The sequence below is a fragment of the Talpa occidentalis genome, unplaced genomic scaffold (genome assembly GCF_014898055.3).
Source record: "Talpa occidentalis isolate TD23 unplaced genomic scaffold, MPIMG_talOcc4v2.1 talOcc4.3, whole genome shotgun sequence".
Classification (NCBI taxonomy): Eukaryota; Metazoa; Chordata; class Mammalia; order Eulipotyphla; family Talpidae; genus Talpa; species Talpa occidentalis.
The window spans coordinates 86,468,549-86,492,523 of NW_023603184.1; the positions used below are offsets into that span (position 1 = coordinate 86,468,549).

At 36.6% G+C, this 23,975-nt stretch overlaps 1 protein-coding gene across 2 annotated transcripts; it reads right to left on the reverse strand.

The window, feature by feature from the left end:
* Positions 1 to 2,015: 2,015 nt before the first annotated feature.
* On the reverse strand, positions 2,016 to 22,953 carry ARL5A (ADP ribosylation factor like GTPase 5A). Of its 2 annotated transcripts, none has more exons than XM_037523327.1 (6): positions 22,681 to 22,953; positions 14,214 to 14,274; positions 13,443 to 13,590; positions 11,659 to 11,742; positions 6,678 to 6,829; positions 2,016 to 2,720 (listed from the first exon to the last, which is right to left on the reverse strand). In XM_037523327.1, exons 1-6 carry the CDS (start codon positions 22,724 to 22,726, stop codon positions 2,672 to 2,674), a joined length of 540 nt encoding a protein of 179 aa, XP_037379224.1. In that variant the 5' UTR covers positions 22,727 to 22,953; the 3' UTR covers positions 2,016 to 2,671. The 2 variants fall into 2 exon arrangements, with proteins under 2 accessions (XP_037379224.1, XP_037379225.1); XM_037523328.2 differs by lacking the exon at positions 22,681 to 22,953 and adding an exon at positions 22,114 to 22,510.
* Between the last annotated feature and the right edge of the window lie 1,022 nt (positions 22,954 to 23,975).

A 23,975-nucleotide genomic window follows, 5' to 3' on the forward strand; every position in this document is an offset into this window, starting at 1 on the left:
TCTCTACCACCATGAAAGCCAAAAAAACAGAACTAAAAACTTCAATCTTCAATATAATGTGTAAGACAGTTTATAAATGATATTGTAATAAAATGTACTTAAATTTTTATAATACATGGTTATTTTCACCAAGATATCAAAAAAAGTTATATACAACTTTCAAAGTTAGTATCAAACACAGGATATTTAAATCCACTCACATGTAGAGGTATGAAGCTTTGTTCTTTTCAAAGTTGAGCACTATGACCCTAAATAAGATGTCTATGTATAACCAAAGTAGCATATTAAAAAACCAAAAACATTGTCCTTTCCTTAATTCAACTTTGAACTACATATAAATTGCCAGACAACTATTGATGAAACTCTCCCATCTTCCCTTATTTGGAAGTAATACCATTTGAATGATTTTGACATATTCTTATACACAAATTTATTTTTCCCCAGTGTAATTTAGTTTTATGAGCAAGTAAGTACCACCTTATTTTTCATGCTTAGGTTAGAAGGTAGAATATAACCAAAAATTGCGTTTGGTAAATGTGGTGTAATATTTCATGCATTCTTACAAGGCCATGTCAATAATCTACATTAAACCAAATATAACAATGTAGTACACACTTTAATGATCCAATTAGAAGAAATTTTACCCATCTCCTTAATGACAAAGGTGTGCTGGTATACTGTTGTCCTTATGTGGCAGCAATACAAAAATAAACTATGATTATCAAATTAAAGATATAAAGGATTTGCTGGGTTACTTTACAGAGTATTTGTCTCTAGTGAAACTGCAACATCTACAAACTAACTTGAGTTTTTAAGGGAGTTGATATATGATTAATTCTTTATAGCGATTTGACAAATTATGAGAACATATGAGATTAAAGCTCAGCAACGTAGGATTTACTTTTGTAAAAGCACGTTGACAAATATTAAAATGGTATACTTGTATTTTAAACATAATATAAACATAAAATACCCAATGTTAAATACTGATCTTCCATGCCTAACTTGGATTTAAATACTGAATATTTTATATTTTATAGAAAAAAACTACATCCAATTTTAAATACTGATCTCCTATGTCTGATTTTGATTTAGATACTGAGTATATTATACTTTATAGGCAGGAACTTTCAAAGTTTTGTCACGCTTATAATTTGTACTACTGTTCTTCCTCGAAACCTTAATGAAATCCAAAAGGCCATTAAAAAGTATTTTTAAAAAAGTATTTTTTTCCTGAATATTTTACTACATGACAGTGTGGATTAGCCTCCAGATTTTCAGGGCATGAAAGATATGCAGAACATGTGTTAACACTTTCAGGGTAAACTTGTTTATAACAGAACCTGGAATACCTTTGACTTTCAGATATTGAAAAAAAACACTAAGCAAACCAAAAAAAACAAGGATATTTTGGGCCCAGCTACTCTTCAGTAAAGAAATACTATCACGCTGATCAATTTTTAAACCAAATTCTTAAAGTATTAAAAACTGTATTTTATAATTGTCAATGAATTACTTGGTATAAAAAAAGAAATGAAAACTTATAGAAACAAAATACCTCAAATTATTCCAATTCCTAAGATGTGAAATTTTCAAATTAAGATGTTATCTGTTGCTTAAAAGTAAGTTTTTTCTCACATTCACTTTAAATACTTTACATAGAACACCTAAAAATTAGACTAGCTAAATTATTTAATAATATTAATAAGGTGATTATTTCTCTAGGTAGCTATGTCTCATGTAATAACTTTTAAAGTTGAAAAAAATCACTTAATTTTAATCACAATTAATGATTGACCAACTAATGGGTTAATAATTTATTCAGTAATTCAGATGGCACAAGGTCCAATATAGGAAACAATCTGGTAACTGCTCAATGTGCAATTCTGCTCATTAATAATACTAAGTCAAGTATTTTATAGTCACTTAGTTAGATAACATGTTTCCATGTATGTGATTTAATGAACAAAAAAATTAAGTACACAATGTCAAGTTTTTCCTTTATCTTCTTAAAGAGCAGCTCAATGATTTTGGGGGTTGGTTAGTACAATACAGAGAACACAGGGGCAAAGTACAAAATGGCACTTAACACCAATGCCAGTTTTCATCTTGTTATGGTTATAACTAAGGATATTATTAAATTTTGTGTTATTTGCTTTTCTTTAGAACATAAATCAAAGCCATTAACAAACTTGAGGTATATACACAATACATACACAACCTTATGTAAAATACTTTTCGTAAGTAACATTACATTTTAAAATATTGGAAACTCAGTATCTGTGCTGATTTGTATTTTGACTTAATGGAACAAGAAGAGAACAACATTCAACTAGGGAGGGTTATACTGATAATAAAGCTCTTAAAGTTAAAAATGTCTTCCTCTCCCTTTGTACTTACCACAGGCTATACAATGTCCTGAGAGGATTCATTATGAGAAAAATGTCAATCACAGCTTTAAGACCTTGCTTTGGAAGGAACTAATGAGAAAGCAGATTGGAAGAAGAGACTTCATCTTTGTTTTCAAATACGTGGTCCTAATTTTTCTTCTTATAGAAAAAGTTTAAATCAGTTTATTATAAATATATCTAAACCATTAATTTTTGCAGCTTTCAGGTAAAGTCCAGCACTTCGTTTATACAAAGTCTATGACATAAGAGGTCAGTAGAGATCATCTAATCTTAAGTCGTGACATCATCCATTCAAGTCCTTGGCATAATCTATAAAGAAAATAAAATCATTTGATTAAATTCTCAGCTAAAAAGCTATGAACAAACTAAAGGAAGTTATCATGTTTCATTTTCCTGAACATTATTTTAAAAATCAATAATATATCAATGTTGACGCTATTGTGAAGACATACTTTCAAACAGTATATTCATGCTTTTTTTGTTCTATTGTGTGTCTAGAAATAGAAGAAAAATTTAACAAATTATGAACACTTGTATGAAATATTAAAAACTCCCTTTCCAAGACCATTTTATTATGATAAAATGCCCATGATAAAAATGAAAAATGGTACAATATTAAACTATGTAGTAGAGTTGTTTAAACAAAATACAGATAATATGCATTTTATATCCATTATTATAAACAAATTTGAAAGAAATAAAATCTTTTATTATTAACACCAGTTATTGTCGAACACAGTAACTGTAAAATCTAAAAGAAAGATGTTCATTGTGATAAAAGAAACCAAATATTTAGTAAGGGAGAAAATGAACCATTAATTATTATCTATGACCTTTTTATTGATATGGGAAATTACGCTAAGTATTAACTTTTTAAAAACCAGAATTCAGATTTTTGTGTAATGTAAAAGAAAAGTTCTAAAGCACTGAGAGTGGACAGTACAAAGTAAAATTATTTAATTCTAATTTGCTATTAATATTATTTAATTCCAAATAATTAAATGGTAGTTACCAATAGCAAACTAGAAAACTGTGTTAGGTACTAAATATCTGTTATCTTAAATCTTTACAACACCAAAACTAGAATTCTTTCCATACTGCTGAAGGACCCTGGTTTTGAGGGTTAGCAAACAGCTGAGGTGGATATCAAAATGCTGACCAAACCCAGAATTCAGACCAAGGTGCCAAACAATAATGTAAATATTTCACCTAAAATCAAACATTTCCACTTATTAACTGCTGCAAATGAACAAGCTCAAATGAACCAAAAGTTAAAAAGATAATATCATCTGTTAATTTCCACTTTGAAAAATGAAACTGCCAGAGTTCATTCCGATCTGTCCTAACTAATAATATTTTCCATACAATTACTCAAAGTATGTAAGTTAAATCTTATATCAACCCTATCCGATTTGTCTTCATTGTCAAATTTAGTATTATCAATGCTTTTGCTTAAAGACCTCTGACAAAGATAATATATATAGACACACATAGATATCTGATAATATTTATCTAAACATGTGTTAAACTATGTGAAAAAGAAACACAGAATGGATATTTTTGCTTAAAAGAACATAAGGACAGGGCCTCCCTGGTGGCGCAAGGGGTTAAGCATCTCACTATGAAGCAATCCACAGCTTCTGCAACACGAGTTCGATCCCTGGCCAGCCAGGGAGCAACCCACATGGCAAAGCAGATCTCTCCTGTCTCACCCATTGCTCCCCTCAGCAGTGTATTTCAGTGTATCTGCCTGTACTGTCCCCCATTCTGTCTCTGGTGAATCCTCTCACCCCCTGCATCTCTGGCCTGTACCCCAGCTCTTGTATGCATAAATAAATAAATCTTAAAAAAAAAGAATATAAGTACAATTGTGTTTTTTTTTTTTTTAATGAACACATCTACTTTCTTTTTTTTTTTTTAGATCTTTAATTTTTTTTATAGAGGCATGTTTTATTTATTTGTTTATTTGTTTGTTTGTTTTGTTTATACATGCACTGGGTACAGTCAGAAGCACGGGAGGGCGAGAGAATTCACCAGAGCCAGAGCGGGAGGCAGAGCAGGCAGAAGGACCGAAGTACACTGCTGAGGGGAGCAGCGGGCGGCAGGAGAGGTCTGCGCGCCATGTGGGACCCTCCTCCGGTGGCCGGGGAGCAGCCGGGGATCGAACCGGCGCTGCAGAGGCCGCGGGCAGCTTCGCAACCCAGCGCTCAACGGCTGCGCCACCGGGGAGGCCCTAATGAACACATCTACTTTCTTGAGGCTCTAATTAAGCTCTTCCAAATATCCATAATCAGGTCAATATCCTACCTCACTGAATAAGATCTGGCTCCAATAACTCATTAAATAAATTGACCCTTACCAGGAAAATGAATAACTATAAGAAAGTGAAAATCAAAATCAACAAAAAACTATGAACCAGACACACTTTATGGGGGGTGAGGGGCGGGGAGGGGAGGGATTGGGGTCAAAATAAGGGGGTTGCAATTGTATGGGGAATATAAAAATAAAATTTACTAAAAAAAAAAAGAAAAATCTTAAAAATTAAAAATAAATAAATAAATAAACAAATAAATAAATTGACCCTTCACCATGGTCTTGAAAGGAAATGAATTTCTCCCATTTCAGATGACTTATCTATGTTTTAAGCTTCTGTCCTTTTTTAACACATGAAAAGACTTCACCAAAGTAAGACCTCTATTTAGAATCCTCCAATTTCCATTTAATTCTCTCTTCATTGTTTAAATAAAGGTACATCCACCATATTTTGGGGAAAAAAAACACTACTTCAGCTTGCTTAGCCTTTTAGTTTTTCAACTCTATTTCATCTCTCATTGGACACCTGAAAACTTGTTCTACAGTTTTGTTTCCTAAAATCCTCTTCCTCTTTAAACTGCACTTTTATTCCAGCCCACTTTCCCAATACATATGATTTGCTTCTGAACTGATTTGATCTATTCATTTATAATTAAATTTATTTATTTATTTTTTATAATAAATTTTAATTTTTATATTCCCCATACAATTTCAACCCCCCCATTTTGACCCCAATCCCTCCCCTCCCTCCACTCACCCCCCCAAAAGTGTCTCTGGTTCACAGATTTTTGTTGATTTTGATTTTCACTTTCTTATAGTTATTCATTTTCCTGGTCCCTTATTTAAGTTTTCTAGATTCCTGCTATGAGTGAGACCATCCGGTATTTTTCTTTTTCTTTCTGGCTTATTTCGCTGAGCATGATCCCTTCCAGCGCCATCCATGTTGCTGCAAATTGCATGTGTTTATCTTTTTTGAATGCTGAGTAATATTCCCTGGTATATATGTACCACATCTTCTTGATCCAGTCATCTATTTTTGGGCATTTGGGCTGTTTCCAAAGCTTAGCTATTGTAAATAGTGCTGCTATAAACACAGGGGTGCAGGTGTTCTTTGGAATTGATGTTTCTGTGTCCTTTGGGTAAATACCTAGGAGTGGAATTGCTGGATCATATGGAAGCTCTATGTTTAGTAGGTCCAGAAATCTCCACACAGCTCTCCATAGTGGTTGGACCACATTTATGATTAAATTTAACAGCACCCTCTCCATCCTTCTGATTTTTGATCTTACATTTGACATGGTGACCACCACTTCCTTATTGAAATCTTTTCATCTCTAGTTATTAGACTATGGCGATATTCTACTGTGGCACCTACCTTTCTTTCCAGAACCAAGGACCTTCATACCACTCTCTCTCCAAATCTTTTTGTTTGTTTTTTTAAGTACAACTCCCTCTTGACAACATTGGTGACAAAAGTGAGTTATCTCCAAACTAATCTCACACATGAATCTTCTTCCACATCAGCTCTTTATGATAAAATGTGAATTTAAAACAACTGGCCTATAAGATTGGTATAAGGAAAAAATGGTACACCATTCAGAGTACTCAAGAACAGGCCATACTTAGAAAATGTAAGTCCCTTTCTTATATAGTCTCATCACCACTGTAAGAACTATTTCCTGACTCTCCAGTTCAAGACACTCCCCATTCTGAACTCCTATAGCCACTCCATCATCTATCTGTTCCTACATCTTAGGACAGTATTTTATATATAAAATGTGGGTGATGCATGCTATTCTTTACAGGCTTAGAAGTGTTCTCATTGTAAACATGGAGTAAGTTCTACATTTCTTCCTTACAAATGTTTTGTCAAAGGTAATTTTATTTGATTTATGAATACATGTTTCTAAGCAAAATACAAAATACATGATATACATCAGAAAAACTTCTTACCCCTCGCCAGTAAGAGCACAGCATGCCTGTATATGCCACTGGTGATCTTTAATGGATGTTAGTTTCAAAAACTGGGAAATTTCTGCTACAGTCATGCATTCTTTAACATCTTGTTTATTAGCAAAAATCAGCAATCCAGCTTTCCGCAGATCCTAAAAAAAAGCAAACAAATCTGTTAAGAGTCAGTGCATTTTTTTCTTACAGATTTTTCAACTTAATTAAGTCTTTTGGTAATCTTTGTAACCTATAATTTATCGAGGACTTGACACATAAGCACCTCATAGTTCTTATGCTGACAGAAGGTAAATTGAAAATGGCATTTAAGAAAATAATTCACTACTTGTGTGGATTTATGTATTTTTAAGTTATATTTTTTATGGTCTTAAGAACTATATTTAATAGACATGTCTTTAAACATAATATATACCAACCCATTACCTGAACTGAAACTAGGTTTCTATGGCTACTAAGGACTACCCTTTAACATGACACTCAAGATGTTAAAATTCTATCCCACCTATACTTTAGATATAGATACCTATAGCTAAAGCTATTATTTTCTAGATGAATAGGAAATAAATGAATTCATTATGTACAGTGTGTACCTTTGAGATTAAAGATTTATTTATTTATGCATACAAGAACTGGAGTATAGACCAGAGGGTGGGGGGGGGGGTTGAGAGGAGTCACCAGAGATACAGTGGGGAGCAGAACAGGCAGACTGACTGAGATTTAACCCCTTGAGCCACCAGGGAGGCCCTGCTTTTGAGTTTCTCAGTTAAGAGGTGATATCCAAATCAGCCTTATTCATCTTCTGATGAATCCTTATTCATCTTCTTATTCATCTCTAGCTCTTCTATCTTTTGTCTATGTCAACTTTTCTTAGATTTGAATATTTAACAGAGCTACCTTGGATTCGCATTAAACATCAAATTTCCCAATTAGATAGTAAGTTCTACCTCTTCTATGCTTTGACTATGAGGTAAATTCATTAAACCATTCTGAATTTGTTCCTCATAACTACAATTTTTGAGTAACTGATCTGAGGAAGACAACATATCAATCACTTTCTAAATCAGATGTCTTTAATTCTCAGGCAATTCTTACAAGGTAGGTTTACTATTTCCATTTTACAAATGAGGAAACTAAGACTCAGATGTAAAGTAACTCATAAAAGTTCATAAAATCTACTCAACAAAAGAGCCAGGTTTGTGCTGACATCTTTCCACTGTATCTACAGCCCCATATCTGTAAAATAATGAGACCACCACCTAGATCCTAGAGATGTAGTGTGAATGAATTAATACATGTAATCCTCCACTTAGTTCAGTACCAATTTTTTGGTGACTGTCCAATAAATGTTAGTTCAGGTCTCCCTGGTGGCGCAAGGGGTTAAGCACCGCACTATGAAGCAATCCACAGCCCTTGCAGCATGAGTTCGAACCCCGGCCGGCCAGAGAGAAACCCACCTCACCTGTCTTGCCTGCTGCCCCCCTCAGCAGTGTATTTCAGTCAGTCTGCCTGTTCTGTTCCCCACTCTGTCTATTGCTAATCCTCTCACCCCCTGCATCTCTGGCCTGTACCCCAGCTCTCACATTCATAAATAAATAAATCTTAAAAAAAATAAAATAAATGTTAGTTCATTTACTGCCCTAAAAATGACTGCCTTTATTTACCCTTGTGTGTTCCCCACAGTCACTAACAAATCAAACCCACATCCTCTCTCCCAACCTTTTATAAAACCAGGAACTTCTTTGATAATCTATTGAAAGTTATGGACCTCTTCTCATAAAAATGCATATCAACAGGCAAAAAAAAAAAAAAATTTTATGTACAATTTTAGGTATCAGTAGATTCTAAAATCCAGTCTTAGATCTTGGGCAAAGAATCCATGAAGGATATACTACACCAGTAGATTAAACGCTCATAAAATTCTTTACATACTTAAACAGATGCTGAGAAAACTAAGATTTTGACGCTAAGCTTGCAAGTTTTCTCACCTGCGTTGAATGCCACTTTTCTTCTAAAGGATTTTAATGGGTTATTTTGATTTCAAACATGGATATATGGTATCTGAATGAAAAACATCATCAGTAGATACAAAATGACATTGTTCCATATTATTTTATTCCTGTTAGAATATAGTTTCAATGACTTCTTTGGTTCTTTCTGATATATATAAGAACACTAAATTCCTTTTTTTTTTTTTTTTAATTTACTTATACAAGCACTGGGTACAGTCAAACGCGGGAGGGTGAGAGAATTCACCAGAGCCAGAGCGGGGAGCAGAGCAGGCAGAAGGACCGAAGTACACTGCTGAGGGGAGCAGCGGGCGGCAGGAGAGGTCTGCGCGCCATGTGGGACCCTCGCCCGGTGGCCAGGGAGCAGCCGGGGATCGAACTGGCGCTGCAGAGGCTGAGGGCAGCTTCGCAACCCAACGCTCAACCGCTGAGCCACCGGGAAGGCCCAAGAGCACTAAATTTCTTATTTGGTTAAAAGTTGTTATGCAAAATGTTTTATTTAACACTGCATGACTTTCAATTACACTGCCCTCTGCAGGGTGGTAGCTATATTACCACAATTAAAGACAAAATACGTGACTAGAATAATCAGACAGGGATACTCTAGAAAGTTAAACTTTAAGATTGCATGTTCACTGTTTCACCTATAGTTCAGTTCAACTGTCTATATAAAAAGAAAAATTTTGAAAGATAGAAAATAACTTGTACAGATATTCAGTTTTAAGTATTAAGTATCAAGTATTTTTTCTATTATACTAAACTGAATAAGGAACAATTATCAATAGTTCATATATGGTTGAATCCGTGAGTAAATGGACTGTCTGTGGGATTTAATTTCTACCTTCCAGGTTTCAATATGTCCTGCTAGTGTGTGCTGAAATCTTTTTATTAGTTAGGACTGCATCTGAATTAATGCATGTTCACAGACCACACGTCTGCTATTTGTTTCATTTATGAAGATAAATTCTAGAAACAAAGTCATTCTGATGACTTTTGTGTTTGGAACTATTTCAAAATTCAAAGTTTTCAAATCATTTAAGATGAATCTTTGAGAGATATTTAAAAACATTTTACAGCTTTATACTTAGTAAACATGTAAACAATCATTATTGATGACATGATTTTGTTCATTACTGTAGTATGTATGAAACATCTGATTAGCCACAAAACAAAATTTGCATTTTATTCACATATTCTCATTATTTGATCCACTTGTCCCTCTCCAGAAGTCTATTTGGCTCTTTGTGAGTCTATTAAATGATTTACTCCAGTTCTCAACTTCATGTACAATTATTTTCTTTTCTGGTAACCTTATTCAGTATCCTTCACTTTCCAACTAGGCCCTATTTTTGCCTATTTCTTTTTCCTAGAAAAGTGTCTGAAAAAGTCTAACGTGGGGCCTCCCCGGTGGCTCAGCAGTTGAGCACTGGGCTGCAAAGCTGCCCACAGCCTCTGCAGCACCGGTTCGATCCCTGGCCACCGGCAAGGGTCCCACATGGTGCACAGACCTCTCCTGCTGCACCCACTGCTCCCCTCAGCAGTGTACCTCAGTCCTTCTACCTGTTCTGCTCCTTGCTCTGGCTCCGGTGAATTCTCTCACCATCTCGCACTTCTGACTGTACCCATTGCTTGTATAAATAAATAAATAAATCTTAAAAAAAAAAAAAGTCTAAAGTGGCAACTGGTTCTTAAAAAGTCAAGTTACATAAACTTTCTGGGCCTTAGTGTGCTCACTTTTAACAGACAATGTTAAACTTCTCTGCTCTAACTAGTAAAATTAATATATCTTGAGGTCAATTATTGGGTTTTCTACAGATTCTGACACAGGGAAGTGATATGTCAACAAAGTAAAAAATATAGCCAAAAGAAAAATACATCTGTGTCTTATTTTTCTTTTTCCAAAGTCTTTATAAAATAACAATAAAACAATCCTTTGGTGTAAAATGAAGAATGTTGCATCTTTAGTCTTCTGCACTGTTTACAGCTTACTGCATGTTTCCCTAGCTATCAAAATAAAAGGGAGAACAAAACAAGGGAAGGTACACCTTGGTGGGCATGATCACAAGGAAATCAGAAACTTCAATTTATATAACCACTTTACTAGGTTTCCTTAAGACTTGAACCAGTGCTGAAAACATACCAAAATTCTTAACACAAATCTCAAAAGCAAATAATCAAAGCAGAATTAAAATTAATATGAAACATCATTACAAAGACATCCCAATTTTTGTTTTATTAAATTTCACTCAAATAAGAAATTCTAAATAAACCAATGTTATCACAATTTAAAAAATAATAATTCTACTCTCTATATATATACTAAATTTTTATTTCTACCAGTAAACATGAATTGAGGAAACTAACACCTACAAAAAGGGCATGAAAAAATAATTAATTGCCACTATAGAAAATATTGTATTATTTTAGTTACCCCATCATTATGAACTATATTATTCAGTTTATTTAATTTTTAAATTATGACACCAGTAATATTTCTCAAGGATTAAGAAATAAGAAAATGTAGGTAGTTACGTAGTTTTGTTTAGTCAAAGGCAGAATACCAGAGGAGTCTAAGAGCAACAACATTCAAATGTTAGTCTGAAACTGAGTTACAATCAAGACTCACTCTGTGCCCATGAACTTCTAAAATTTCATTTGCAATGATAATCTTCTGTATGATTAATCTATTCAAAATGCAAAATACAAGCCACATTTAAGATGTCTTGCTCAGGAAAACATCTAGAATGAATTTGTTTAGGATAAATAAAGTAAAATTCTACAATTGATACCACAGTCTTTCTGTTGCTTCCAGATACACTTCCAACTTTGGAAGTGTCAAAATATAAAGCAAGAAGGGTAAGCAGAAAAATTTTTTAAAATATGAAATAATAGCCTTATAAGAAAGTAGAAAGAACAAATGTGATATAAATACCACTCTACACACATATATATCTACTTACCTCGTGGGCTAACATTTTATAGAGTTCTTCTCTAGTTACAGAGATCCTTTCTCTGTCTGTACTGTCCACAACAACAATTACAAACTAAAATAATTACAAAAAAAAACCATTAATGATTAACATAATTTGCTATTTGTAAAATATAAAATGCTTATTTGATTTAAAGATCATAAATATCAAGAAATGAGAATCTTATTGGAACACCAGAGATGTCTATCAATACTATACATTTTGAAACTTGAAGGTCTGATTCATTTCTAATTTAAATACATTTACTAGTTCTTAAGAGAAAACAAGGAAAAAAGAAAACATGGTGCTAACATTCTAGTATACAGAATATTCTGCTAATATCCTAATGAATATCTATCATGTGTATGCTTTCTAGATTAATGTCTTGAATGTTAATGGGCCTATATCCATCTATTTGTACTGCAAATCAAAAAGAAAAAGAATACATTATCATCCTAAATTTAAGTTACTTCTAGAGATAATAATGTTAATTTATGAATCTAAAAGGGATGTGTATGGGTATAAAATGATATGTTAAAGAAATTAATTTAAAAAATCAAAAATTGAAAGAATATGGCACCTACTATCTGCAAGCATAACTCTTTTTTGAACAGATGATGAAACCAGTATCAGATGATGCAAAGAAAGACATATAAAGGAGCTGTGCAGGACTGCATCACAATGACCCTTTTCCTTAACACTAGGAAGGTCACAAAGCACAAGGGAAACAAGACTACTTTACATATAGTTACTTCTGATAACATTGTTAATTCTGCTTGTGTATTATTAACAAACAATATTTATTCTTTCACAACTAGCTTTTTATTTCCAAATAAACCATTGAAATTTTCAGGGTCTTTTCTATTCTTCAGATTTCATCAACCATCAAGCAGATAGACAAGAGGTTGCTACATTACCTCTTCTCTCATTTGATACCTTGATGATGATATGTGGCTTTATTACTGTCAAGGCCCATTTAAGTCCAAGGCATTTTAACAAAGCTATTAATTTTCATGGTACAGACATGAGTTTGCTATCTGCAACATTACAAATGTAAGAGTACTAACCTTTCCTTTTAATTTCCCAAAAAATATGATCAAATGCTTAATGGAGTGATGGGGATCAGGTCATTAGACACACTAATCGTGTCTTAGTACCTAAAAAAATCACCTTGACATACATTTGGAGTTTTATTGACTTAAAATCAACACTACAAAAAACAAGTGTGACAGCCTTTCAATTTACAAGGTCTAGTCAATGAAGCTTTCAAATGTCACAGAGCTAAATTTTTTTCTTGAGAAGCAACATGTAAATAAAAGTATGCTGTCTAAATTGCTTTAAATCAAAAGAAAAAGGATTCTTTAATGTGCAACTGTGCTGCATAAAAGAAAATGCATAATAAAATTTTGGCCAGGATTCAAACCACCACTGCCCTCTCATTTCGCTAGGATTTTCTCTACTAAGGCAAAAATAAACAGAAAAGAGAAATGAAATTACAAACTGTGAGATGGAATTCACTATAAAACTACTTAAGACAAGTTCTGGGATCAATACACAATCAGACTAATCAGTCACCAATTCTTAACAAAGGTTGGGTGAGACAGTAGATATACAGAACAAGGACCTACAACAGGGAGTCAAAGATTCCACTGTTCAAATTCTACTTACATTACTATATTGTGATATTTAAAAAAGACGGACTATAAAATTCACATCTAGAAGGTATTTTCCAAGCACTCGGTTCACAGAAGTTTTAGGACATTAAAAAACATTACCTCTGTGTTAGTATAGTAAGTGTTCCAGGAAGAACGAAGAGATTCTTGGCCACCAATATCCCACATTAGAAAACGTGTATTATTAATCACTATCTCTTCTACATTACTTCCTATTGTAGGGGATGTATGTACAACTTCATTCATAGAACTGAAAAAAAAAAAAGTTCAAATACATGACAATTAGCAAGGACGCTGGATTGTTTAAATATTTTTTAATCAAGGGATACAAGATCTGGGGTATAGGCCAGAGGTGTGAGGGGTGAGAGGATTCACCAGAGACAGAGTGGGGAGCAGAACAGGCAGATTGACTGAAATACACTGCTGAGGGGAGCAGCTGACGAATCAAGAGAGGTCTGCTGCGCCATGTTGGGCATCGAACTCATGCTGCAGTGGCTGTGGATAGCTTCATAGATTGTGTCTTAACCCTTTGCGCCTCCAGGGAGGCCCCTTCTTTTGTAATTTATACACAAATGGCAAATGTGTGCCCTTTCCCACTAGCTCACAAAAAAAAGTGATTTAAGGTATTAAATAGAGGTGGAACTAGGTAGTAGACTATTTGGAATATTCTAGATTCATTCCAAGTAACTATATAAACAAGTATTTCTCTTTCTACCAGCAAAACACTTGACACTTGTTCAATGTCATGTCAGTTTATGGTTTTCTAGAACAGGGGCTTATAGCCAATCTGTTTTCTTACAGAATAATTTAGGTTCCACAACAGGCAGAAAAGTAACTATAAGCAATACATTTTTTTAAGTAGCTAATACTTACAATTGGTAAAGAATGGTAGTTTTCCCTGCATTATCCAGCCCAACAATGATAACTTTGTGCTCTGAAATAAAAATATCAGTGATTTATTAGTTAAAAGCAAAAAAATTTATTTTCCCATTTTATCTATTCATTGTATTTAGGGTATAATCAATGCACTGCACTTTATTCAGCCTAGGAACTTAAAAGAACATCCTAGCGAAACAGAAGTGTGCCATTAGTCTTACTCCTACTTGCTCTCACCCCCTAGAAAACCAGAAGCACTATATTCTTTCTATGTAGAAACTTATTAAAGTAACCCAAATATAGTCACAATTTACAAATAAAGTGTAAATGTTGCACAACGGACTAAAACTTAAGTTCTAACTAAGGAATTTTGGGTGTTAACTGGGTATGTGTGTATGAGATGGGGAGAATAGAAAAGAAAAGTAAAAGATAACTTTAGGTTCACCACATGTGACCTCATATGTGTACATTTAAACCATTCTAAGATAACAACCAAATTGAAGGGGGCAGAAATCCCCCCCACCTTGGCTTCTAAGTAAGGCCTGACTTTCTTCAAGCTTTCTTCCTATGTCTCTTAATGCCCTCTTACTCAACTTTTAACCAGCAAAATGAAGTGACACTGTGAGACCTCCAAGGCTAGATCAACACAAATTTTGCTGGGAACACCTGGCTCTCTTGGACAACTTCCCCAGGATAAGCCAGACACTGAATAAAACCTAAGGCTTGTTATCCCCAGACTGTTATGTAGATGAATGAGGAAGCCCAGGCTAATCAGGGGGCCTGACCCTCTAGAGAGAGATATACAGTTGCCCTCAGCTTTTCCAGTCATTCCAACTGAGACACTAGACACACAAGTAAAAGCCATGTTGTATAGATAGCCAGGTTGAACCACAAAAGACTAATTCTAGCTACCATCTAACTTCAACCAAATGAGAATCCCAAGCTAGAACTTCCTGAATGAGCCAGTCCACTCACAAAACCATGAGAGACAATAAAAATTGTTGCATAAAACACAGAATTTAGAAGTGCTTTGTTACACAGCAATAGATAACAGAAGCAGTATGGAAAAAATACATGCACTTATGTGACCTTGGGCAAATAACCTGCTTCTGTAACCCTAAGTTTCCTCATTATAAATTAGGAACAAGGTGGCCTAGGAGTTGAGCCTCAGCTTTACCACTGCAACTGCCTGAGTTTGATGTCCTGCTAGGGAGCTAACTCACATGGCGCAGCAGATCTCTCCTGTCTCACCTGCTGCTCCTCTCAGCAGTGTATTTCAGCAGATCTGTCTGTTCTGGCTCCCCACCGTCTCTGGTGAACCCGCTCACTGCCCACTCCTGCACCTCTGGTCTACACCCCAGTTCTTCTATGCAAAAATAAGTATAATCTCAAAAAAATAAATTAGGAACAATACTACCTATATTTAAGGGTTGTATGACACTCCAGACAGCACATGGACAGTACCTAACACCAAGAAAGACAGTTACCAATCTGTGTTCCCAAATCTTTCCTAAGCTCTGATCTACCTAATGGATAGACACGATGCCATTCAACATATCCAAAACCCAATAGTCAAACTTGCTTTGAATTCTACTTCACCATATTTGCTTAATGGTACCACATTAATTTAGATCTCCTTTGATTTTATTCAATCTTTTTATTAACCCCAGCATCTAATTTGTCACCACGGTCTACTGATTCCACCTCAAAAATATATCGTGAAGCTGCCTCCTCTCCACTGTACTAGATGTAGCCTTCCTCATACCTCACTGTAATACCTTTCGTAAGTGGACCAACTCAATCTACTTTCCCACTGCTTTTAGAGTAATTTTCTACACTATAAAGCCCATTATGTCACTCTTACTTAAATCTCTAACAGGAAGACAAGTATAAGTTGTCAATCTTATAAGTCAGTCACAAATGACTAGGCTTCACCTTTCTCTCACCACTACCACCAAGTACATGAAATGGAGTTTAAGATATTAGCTCTACATAAACTGCCATATATGTGCACAGCAAACATTTCTCTGCCTCCATTTATGGTTTTTCCTTGTGTTGGAATTATCCTCTCAAATTTTCCATTTGGGAAAATTCTGACTTATCTTTAGGTTTAACTTTACAATAAGAATAATTTTCTTCTGTTTTTCCACACATCTCTACTATAGGAATATAACTATTTACAAGAACACTAATTCTCTCAGCACAAAGAAGCATCCTTCAAGTACACAGATGACATTGTAATCATCTTAATATCTGTAATGATCACAACTTTTTTTTAATACAAAGTAGGTACTCAATAAATGGTAAATTAGTTAACATCCATTCTATAAACAAATGTTGAAGATGTTGAAGATCAATTCTCCTCAGAGTAAGGAGATCTTTAAGAAAAAGACTTTGTTAGATGTTTTCAAAATAGTCGCTATTTACCTGAGGGGAATTCCTAATGCTATACAGGTATTTACTGTTAATAAACATAGGAAGATCAACTAGAGACTTTTAATATAATGCATTTTACCCAATAACTCATTTCTTTTAAGAAAGAGCACTAGGGTCCTAAAGTGACAGCCATAATTTCTCTAAAGAGGTTCTTAAAATCCATCTTAAAGAGAGGTCAGTCTGTTTTTGTCTTTAGAGCAGACTAGGGTGAAGACATTGAGAAAATGATCAAATACAAAACTGATACTTATTGAAAGCATAAGTTAGTAACATGAGAGGGCATGCTGTAAGGTCAGTCGAATGACCACCAAAAAAACCTCTGGTGACATTCCTTTGGTGAACTTACCTATTTTATGGCTCTTAGTCTTCCAGATCTACAAACTACTATCCCAAAGTAGATAAGATTTAGGGACAGAAACTGACAGAAATCACTAATACATAAATAAGAGTGCCAAAATGAATATGCAAGTCCAAATGTTCAAAACTTCCCAACAAATGTAGTTTCCTCTCAAAGAAAAGTATACAGGGTTGCTGAGTTAAAATCAGAAAATTACTAGGGAAGTATGGAATGCCATCAAAGGGAATATTATAAAGTGTAATAACTGCTAAATCCATCTCCCTGTAGAACCACACTTTCATCAAGATCAGACTGAGTTCTTGGAACCAGGTGCCTCTACACCTGGGAAGTTTTTAAATGGCATGGCAATTTTGTCTCCCTAATTCTACATTTTTATGTCTCTCAATTAAGTATTTCCCCTTTGGTAACATATCTCATCATAATAAAACTGGTTATATTAAGATAAGCATCTAAACAATTTAACACAAGTAGAATTCTTATTATGCCATACTCTGATTTCTGACTTGAATGAAAGATTTTACCTTCTCACTTTAATAGTAATTTTTTGTTAATAATGTCATTCTCAGGCCTCCCTTGGTGGCGTAGGCGGTTGAGCGCAGCGCTGTGAAGCTGTCTGCAGCCTCTGCAGCGCTGGTTCGATGCCGGCCAGCGAGGATCCCACATGGCGCAGCAGACCTCTCCTGCTTCGGCTGCTGCTCCACTCAGCAGTGCATTTTTCGTCAGTCCATCTGTTCTGTTCCCCGCTTTCTCTGGTGAATCCTATCACCCTCCCGCACATCTGGCCTCTACGCCAGTTCTTGTATAAATAAATAAATCTTTAAAAAAAAAAAGTCATTCTCAAAATGTCAACTTATTGTTACATTTCAGGACTATCATTCTGTAACCCCTTATATATTAGCTGCAGGACTAACAGGCAAACTTGCCAATACTCAGAAAAAAATACAATTACTCTGACCAGTGAGAGAAATGTACCCTAAAAAACAGTACTAGATTAATAGGAGCAAATCTAAAAGAGAAAAATGTAAACAAAGGTTAAGAATCTATAATATATAACTACAAAGAGGAACTTAAAAATGTGTGTGCACATGTGTGTTAATAACACAAATAAAAAAGAATAATCTCTTACAAGGTCCTCAATCATATAACCTCTGAAAATGAATTTTATTTTAAATAGGAGAGAGGAGTCACTAGTTATCTTCACAGCCAGTAGGTTAAAAGGTAGTTAAAATAAGTGCTATTTTCAGTTCTTAAAAGAGGTATGATCCTAAACGATAAGAATAACTTAAAATTTGTCTCTAAAATTCTAAAAGGAGTTTCAAAAGGCATTTTGAGTAATAGTAGGGCATATATTTGGCCTCCTAAACTGTTATCTTTTAAGGTGAAAACCCTACCTGCTTCGGTTTTTAAAGTGGTCTCCTTACTTAAGCCATGCTCCAAGACTCATTTCCTGGTTCCAAAACAGCACTTTTCTACCGTTTCTATAAGGAAGGCCTAACTAAGCAAAAAACACTAATGAAGGATTCTTTATAATACCTGACCACAAACTGAGCATGATAAGCAAGGTAAAACTTCAGTGAACTTTACCATTGTGTAATAATACACAAGTATGTAACTGAGATAAAAACAGATGGCAGAAGCAGTCCAGGTACCAGAAGAATTCCATCTTCTCATAGTTGCCTGCTGAATATAGGATGTGGCTAGCAGTTTCAAGACATTACATCTTTTATAGCCACTATATACAGTGAATTAGAGAATCACTCAACAAACTAATATTAGATAACATGACCTACAAAATAGGTGAATTTGGAGCTAAAAATATTAATACTGGCACAGCCCACCCCTTTGGCTACTCAGCTTCCTTATATGCTCTTGTACATGTTAGAACTCCCATAGAACACATTTAATGATTTGTGCAAGATTAGGGTCTAGGTGTTTTATGCAGGTTAGTTAATTTAGAAACCACAAAATAATTTGCACTTGCAAAGTTTAATTTAAAGAAAATAATTATTATAAGGTAGAAGTAATGAATAACTGACAAATAAGCTGTGACTCTGAAAGATTACAGAAATGACAAATAAAAGCAGTACCTACCTAGGGTTGAGATAAAGCTTCCCCTCAACCCCCAGGTCTAAGATACACATCCTGCTAGAGAATCTGGGCATGGCTCACTGAATGGCAGCGAAGTAACTGTGTGAGTGCTTACCAATTAATCTTATTTGGGACTCCTTCCTACAGGGTGTTAGAGAAAACTGTTCACTGGGAAGTATGTATTTTACTGGAAAGCCTGCATTCAAAAATCAACTAAGTTGATTGCTGGTTGCTGCTGACTAGTCACTATGAAGGGCAAGAGTCAGCCACTAGAGAAGATGTTCACAATGCAAGACCAGGACAGAGTCCCGCTGAGAGAGAATATTGTACTCTTTCTTCCTGTAACATCCCTTCAATGCAATGACAAAGCTTAGCACTGTGCCACCTGCAAAATACTTAAAAGGATACATCTTTACATCCACAGAACATGCAAACTAGGTAAATTTGGAGCTAAAAATATTAATACTGCCACAGTCTACACCTTTGGCTACTCAGCTTCCATGTATGCTCTTGTACACATTAGAACTCCCATACAACACAAAAACAGAAGCAGAAGTGACATTCCCAGAACCAGCCTCCAGCAACACACAGGCAGCTTCTCCAGCACTCTTTCATGTCACTCCTTTTATAAGAACCAATCATAATAATGCTACAAAGCTATCAGTGGGGGAATTTTACAACTTCTTTCATATAGTTCACATCGGTGTTCAGAATTTTCTTCTTTTATCTAACATATATTCTTCCCATGCAAAGAAAGTTTTGTTTTTTAAGAGCACTAACTCTGGAACTAGACAATCTTGGTTAAAACCCCAGGTCATTAAAAGACTGAATGCCCATAAGGCAGGGAGAATTGTCTCTTTTGTATCCTGCATTATCTCCACCACCTCTAGAATAGCTGCAGGCACAAAAACAGCTGCTCAAAAAATTTAAAAATTATCCACTGATAACAAGCTCTTCTACACTAAAAGATGCTAATGGCAATGCTTCAAAGTCCTAAAGTAATAAAGATCTAGAGTTTCATAGCTGAGAAATAGATAATGGGGCAAAAAAAATTATAGGAAAAAAATGACACAGCACTAGTCTTTTTTCTTTTAGACCAATGTCAGCAACATACTTCTTCAATGTTTTAACTTGCCTAGCTTTGGTATTTGCTAGTTGCTGGGCCCAAGAAAAATCACTCTTCTGGAACCCCAGTTTCGTCTTTCCAAAGAAAAATAATAACTACCTCAAAGTAAAATTGGAAGTTTTAAAAAAACAATGTATAAAGAAGTAGTCAATCATTATTTCCTCAAATATTATAATATACATACACACTACATATACAATAGCACCTAGGACAAAGTTTGCACCCTGCTGAATTTCAGCATCACCTACATGCAGCCTCTGGTTTTTCAAGTTTGAGCAGTCCACAATCAGCCTTTGCTGTGCATTCAGCCTATCTAATCTTTCTTTTTTTTTTTCTTTTTTTTTTTTTTTCGGTGGGACCCTCACCGGTGGCCAGGGATCGCTCAACCCTTGCGCCACCAGGGGAGGCCCAGCCTATCTCATCTTAAACTGAAAAAAACTGAGGTAAAGGGGTTTCAGGGAAAAAGAACATAGATTCGTTCTGTATCTTCTGAACACAAAATAAATCAAGACAGATATAACACACAAATACATATCTCCAATTTAACACAAAATCAGAAAGACTAACAAGTCATCTGGGCTTAGATTTAATGGCGACTATTTAGGAAAAAAAAGACTCTACCTATATCACCAATTAAAGGAGAAATAGTTCACCCACATTTGCATAATATGACATCTTAATTTCTAGAAAATTAATTTCATTAATTCCTCTATAATTTTCTATTACTGAACTAAATTATCGATCAAAAATTACCACAAAATACAAATAGAAGGTCACTGTTATTAGTGATTTTTAGTGGCAACAAGGCACACATCATTAATGGCAAGCAATTGGTAAAGCTCTAATTCATTAAGTTACAAAACCAAATAATTTTATCAGACTCAAAATAGAAAATGGAAATATGCAATTTTTTTCAGTACTAGAATAGAACTCAATTAGCAAGCAAGTTCTTAAATTTCAAAGCATAGTTGAAGCACTAGATTCACTAAAAATAATACAAATTTATTCATGTTAAAACTAGAATAGATTTGAAGGATTTATCTACCATAAGCACCACTGGTTTTACAGCAATGTAAGTCTCAATTACTGTGACTTAGACATTAAGTATTCAAGATTTGTAGGCTCCAGTCAGTCAAGATCCCCCTTGTCCTAGATGAGAAACACCTAGACCCAGAGAGCTGAAATGACTGGTTCCCACTCTTCAACAGAAAACAGCTAGCCAGAAACAAGACCCATTATAACTGATTTTCTCCACTTTGTGAAATTCCCATATCAAAAAAATCATTTGAAATACTGTTTCATTTAGTGTCATATAATCAACACTATCATTTTTTTTTAAAGATATAATAAGATCACAGGTAGTTCTGCTACTTCCCATCACCTTTCTTATAGGAACAGCTGGATCTTGAAGGAAGAGATAAGGGTAAATAAAGGTAGTACATAATTACACTACCCTTCATTTAAATTGGAGAATTTCGGGATATGATACCACCAACAGCTTACACAAAAGAGAAACAAAAACTATTACTGACAGCAGGAATGATTAACTTGAGTTTAAATGAAACAAAAAGTACACCACTAATTCCATCATAATGACTATGGAGTCTAGTTGCAACTGTATTCTTTACCTAGTTTGATACTCATTTTGTAACACATTTTAATAAACCCAACGTGCATTTCACAACAATGCTTGGATTTCAATGATTTTAAACATTCCTATATACTTTGTACCTAATAACCTGCTAGCTACATAGGGTTTGCAAATGTTTCATATGGTATTATTAAATACTTTCAGCGAAACACTAACATATTTGAATCCAGCCCCCCCCCCAAAAAAAAAACTCTTATAAGAAACTCAAGTAGGAAAATGACCTTAAACTTAACCTTACACATATACATGGTAAATGGAGAGAGGTCCATCAGGATTCGGGATGCAGTCTCCCCAAAAAGGGGTGGTGGTACAAGAAGGCTCATAACCCTGAGGTGTATTGGACAAGAGATTCCTCATCTTTTCCGCATTCTGCAACCCCGGTCGCTCAGCGGTGCGGCGGGGGCCATAACCTCCATCCCAGGGGATCCCAGCATTTCTCCCTGGTGTCCAAAACCAACCGCTGGAGGAAAAGTGACCCAAAGACAGGCCAGGCCGAGCCACTCACGAACGTCGCAGGTAGGGCAGGGAACCTTTTTCACCACCATTAGAAATCCGAGCAATGGGTGTATTTGCGGAGAGGGTTTCCTCGGGAGGTCCCCTCAGACAAAAGCCTGCGGGTAAGCGGCCACCTCCCCCCCAGCTCCCGAGTGGGCGCGAACCGCCCGGGCCCGCAGCTGCGCAGCCCGCACCTGGCACAGACACGGCGCCCGGCCGCGCCGCCCACACTCCGGAAGTATTCGGAGACCCCCCCCCGCCCGGTGTGACCCTCTCCCCCACCCGTACGCCCTCGGCCGGAGCCCCTCACCCTGGTGATTGAACAGTCTCCATATCCTGGTGAAGAGAATTCCCATTCTCAGGCAGCGGACCCCCCTCCAGCCGCCCGGGCCGCCCGGCCTCCCCGGCTCAGGCTGAAGGGGCGGACAGACACGCGCCGGAGCCTCTGCTGGTGCTGCTGCTGCCCCGCTGGCCGCCGGCCCGCTTCCTAGGAACCGGAGGGAGGCCGAAGCCCAGGCCGTCCTGCCGCGCGCGAGGCCTCGCCGCTGCCGCCGCGGCACTCGCCTGCCTCGCGTACATCGCCGCCGCGTTGTCTGCGACGAGCCTCGCGGGCCACCGTCCTCCCCCAGCTCCGCACGGGCGGCTGCGGTGGCGGCGACCACGCGGGCGGGGGAGGCGAGGGACGGGGCGGGGCGGGGCGGGCGGGAGCCGACGGCGCAGGCGCGGGCCGGAGGGTGGGGTCTAGAAAAAGGCGCCCGCCTGGTCCTTGCTTATCTATTTGACTGGGCGACCTGTGGGCGGCGGGACTGAGCGCGGGGAGCGTGCCAGGGCTGGGTGTGAGTCAGGGCAGATGGCTCCCGACTGCTTGCTGTAGTGTCCCGTCAAGTTTTGTTTTTCCCTGCCTTTCTCCCCCAGAGCCTGTGTAAACATTATTGGGTGCCCACCCCTAATACTGCACACACCCTACGCCCGAAGTCCCACAACCTGACTCTCGAAGATGGCATTCTAGAAAGTTCTTTGAGCAAAGCTTAACAACTTTCTCAAGCCTTTGCTACCAGCTTTCCCCCTACTCCCCATCCCCACCCCCAACCCCAAGCTGAAACCCAGACCTTACCCAGGCAGTCGCCCTAAGGCGGGCTTTGTATCTCAGGGCTCTTAGGGCTCCTTCTACTTTGAGGTCAATTTTGCCCAAAGCAACGAATTTTATCTCGTGTGTGTGTGTGTGTGTGTGTGTGTGTGTGTGCGCAATATATATATTGACACACAATTGGTAGCCATTAAAGCTGAACAGGAAAGTCCAAACACTTTTCCCACGTAAAAACAGAGGATTTGCCCTGAGGTCTTCCTTTGAATCTAGGTCATCTGATGACTGCGGTTATTAGTCTCTACTCTTGTGGGAGCCAGAGGTGGAGGAAAAAACAGGTTGTTTACTTCTTTTTCTCAAAGAAACCAGAAACAGTTCCATCCTCTTCTAGTCCCATAAAGAGAAAGAAAAAGCGGAAATGTAAAAAAACCGTTTTGTAGTGCTTTGTCCTCGGCCCCCTCGCCCCCCACCCACCTTGGCAAGAGCTGAATAAAATTAAAAGAACTAAAAAACAATAAAGT

Coding starts and splice junctions, on each gene's coding strand:
- ARL5A (XM_037523327.1), bottom strand. CDS start 22,726: ATGGGAATTCTCTTCACCAGGATATGGAGACTGTTCAATCACCAGG. Junction 14,275..22,680: donor GAGACTGTTCAATCACCAGG/GTGAGGGGCTCC, acceptor TTTTTATTTCAG/AGCACAAAGTTATCATTGTT. Junction 11,743..13,442: donor CTTACTATACTAACACAGAG/GTAATGTTTTTT, acceptor TAATTATTTTAG/TTTGTAATTGTTGTTGTGGA.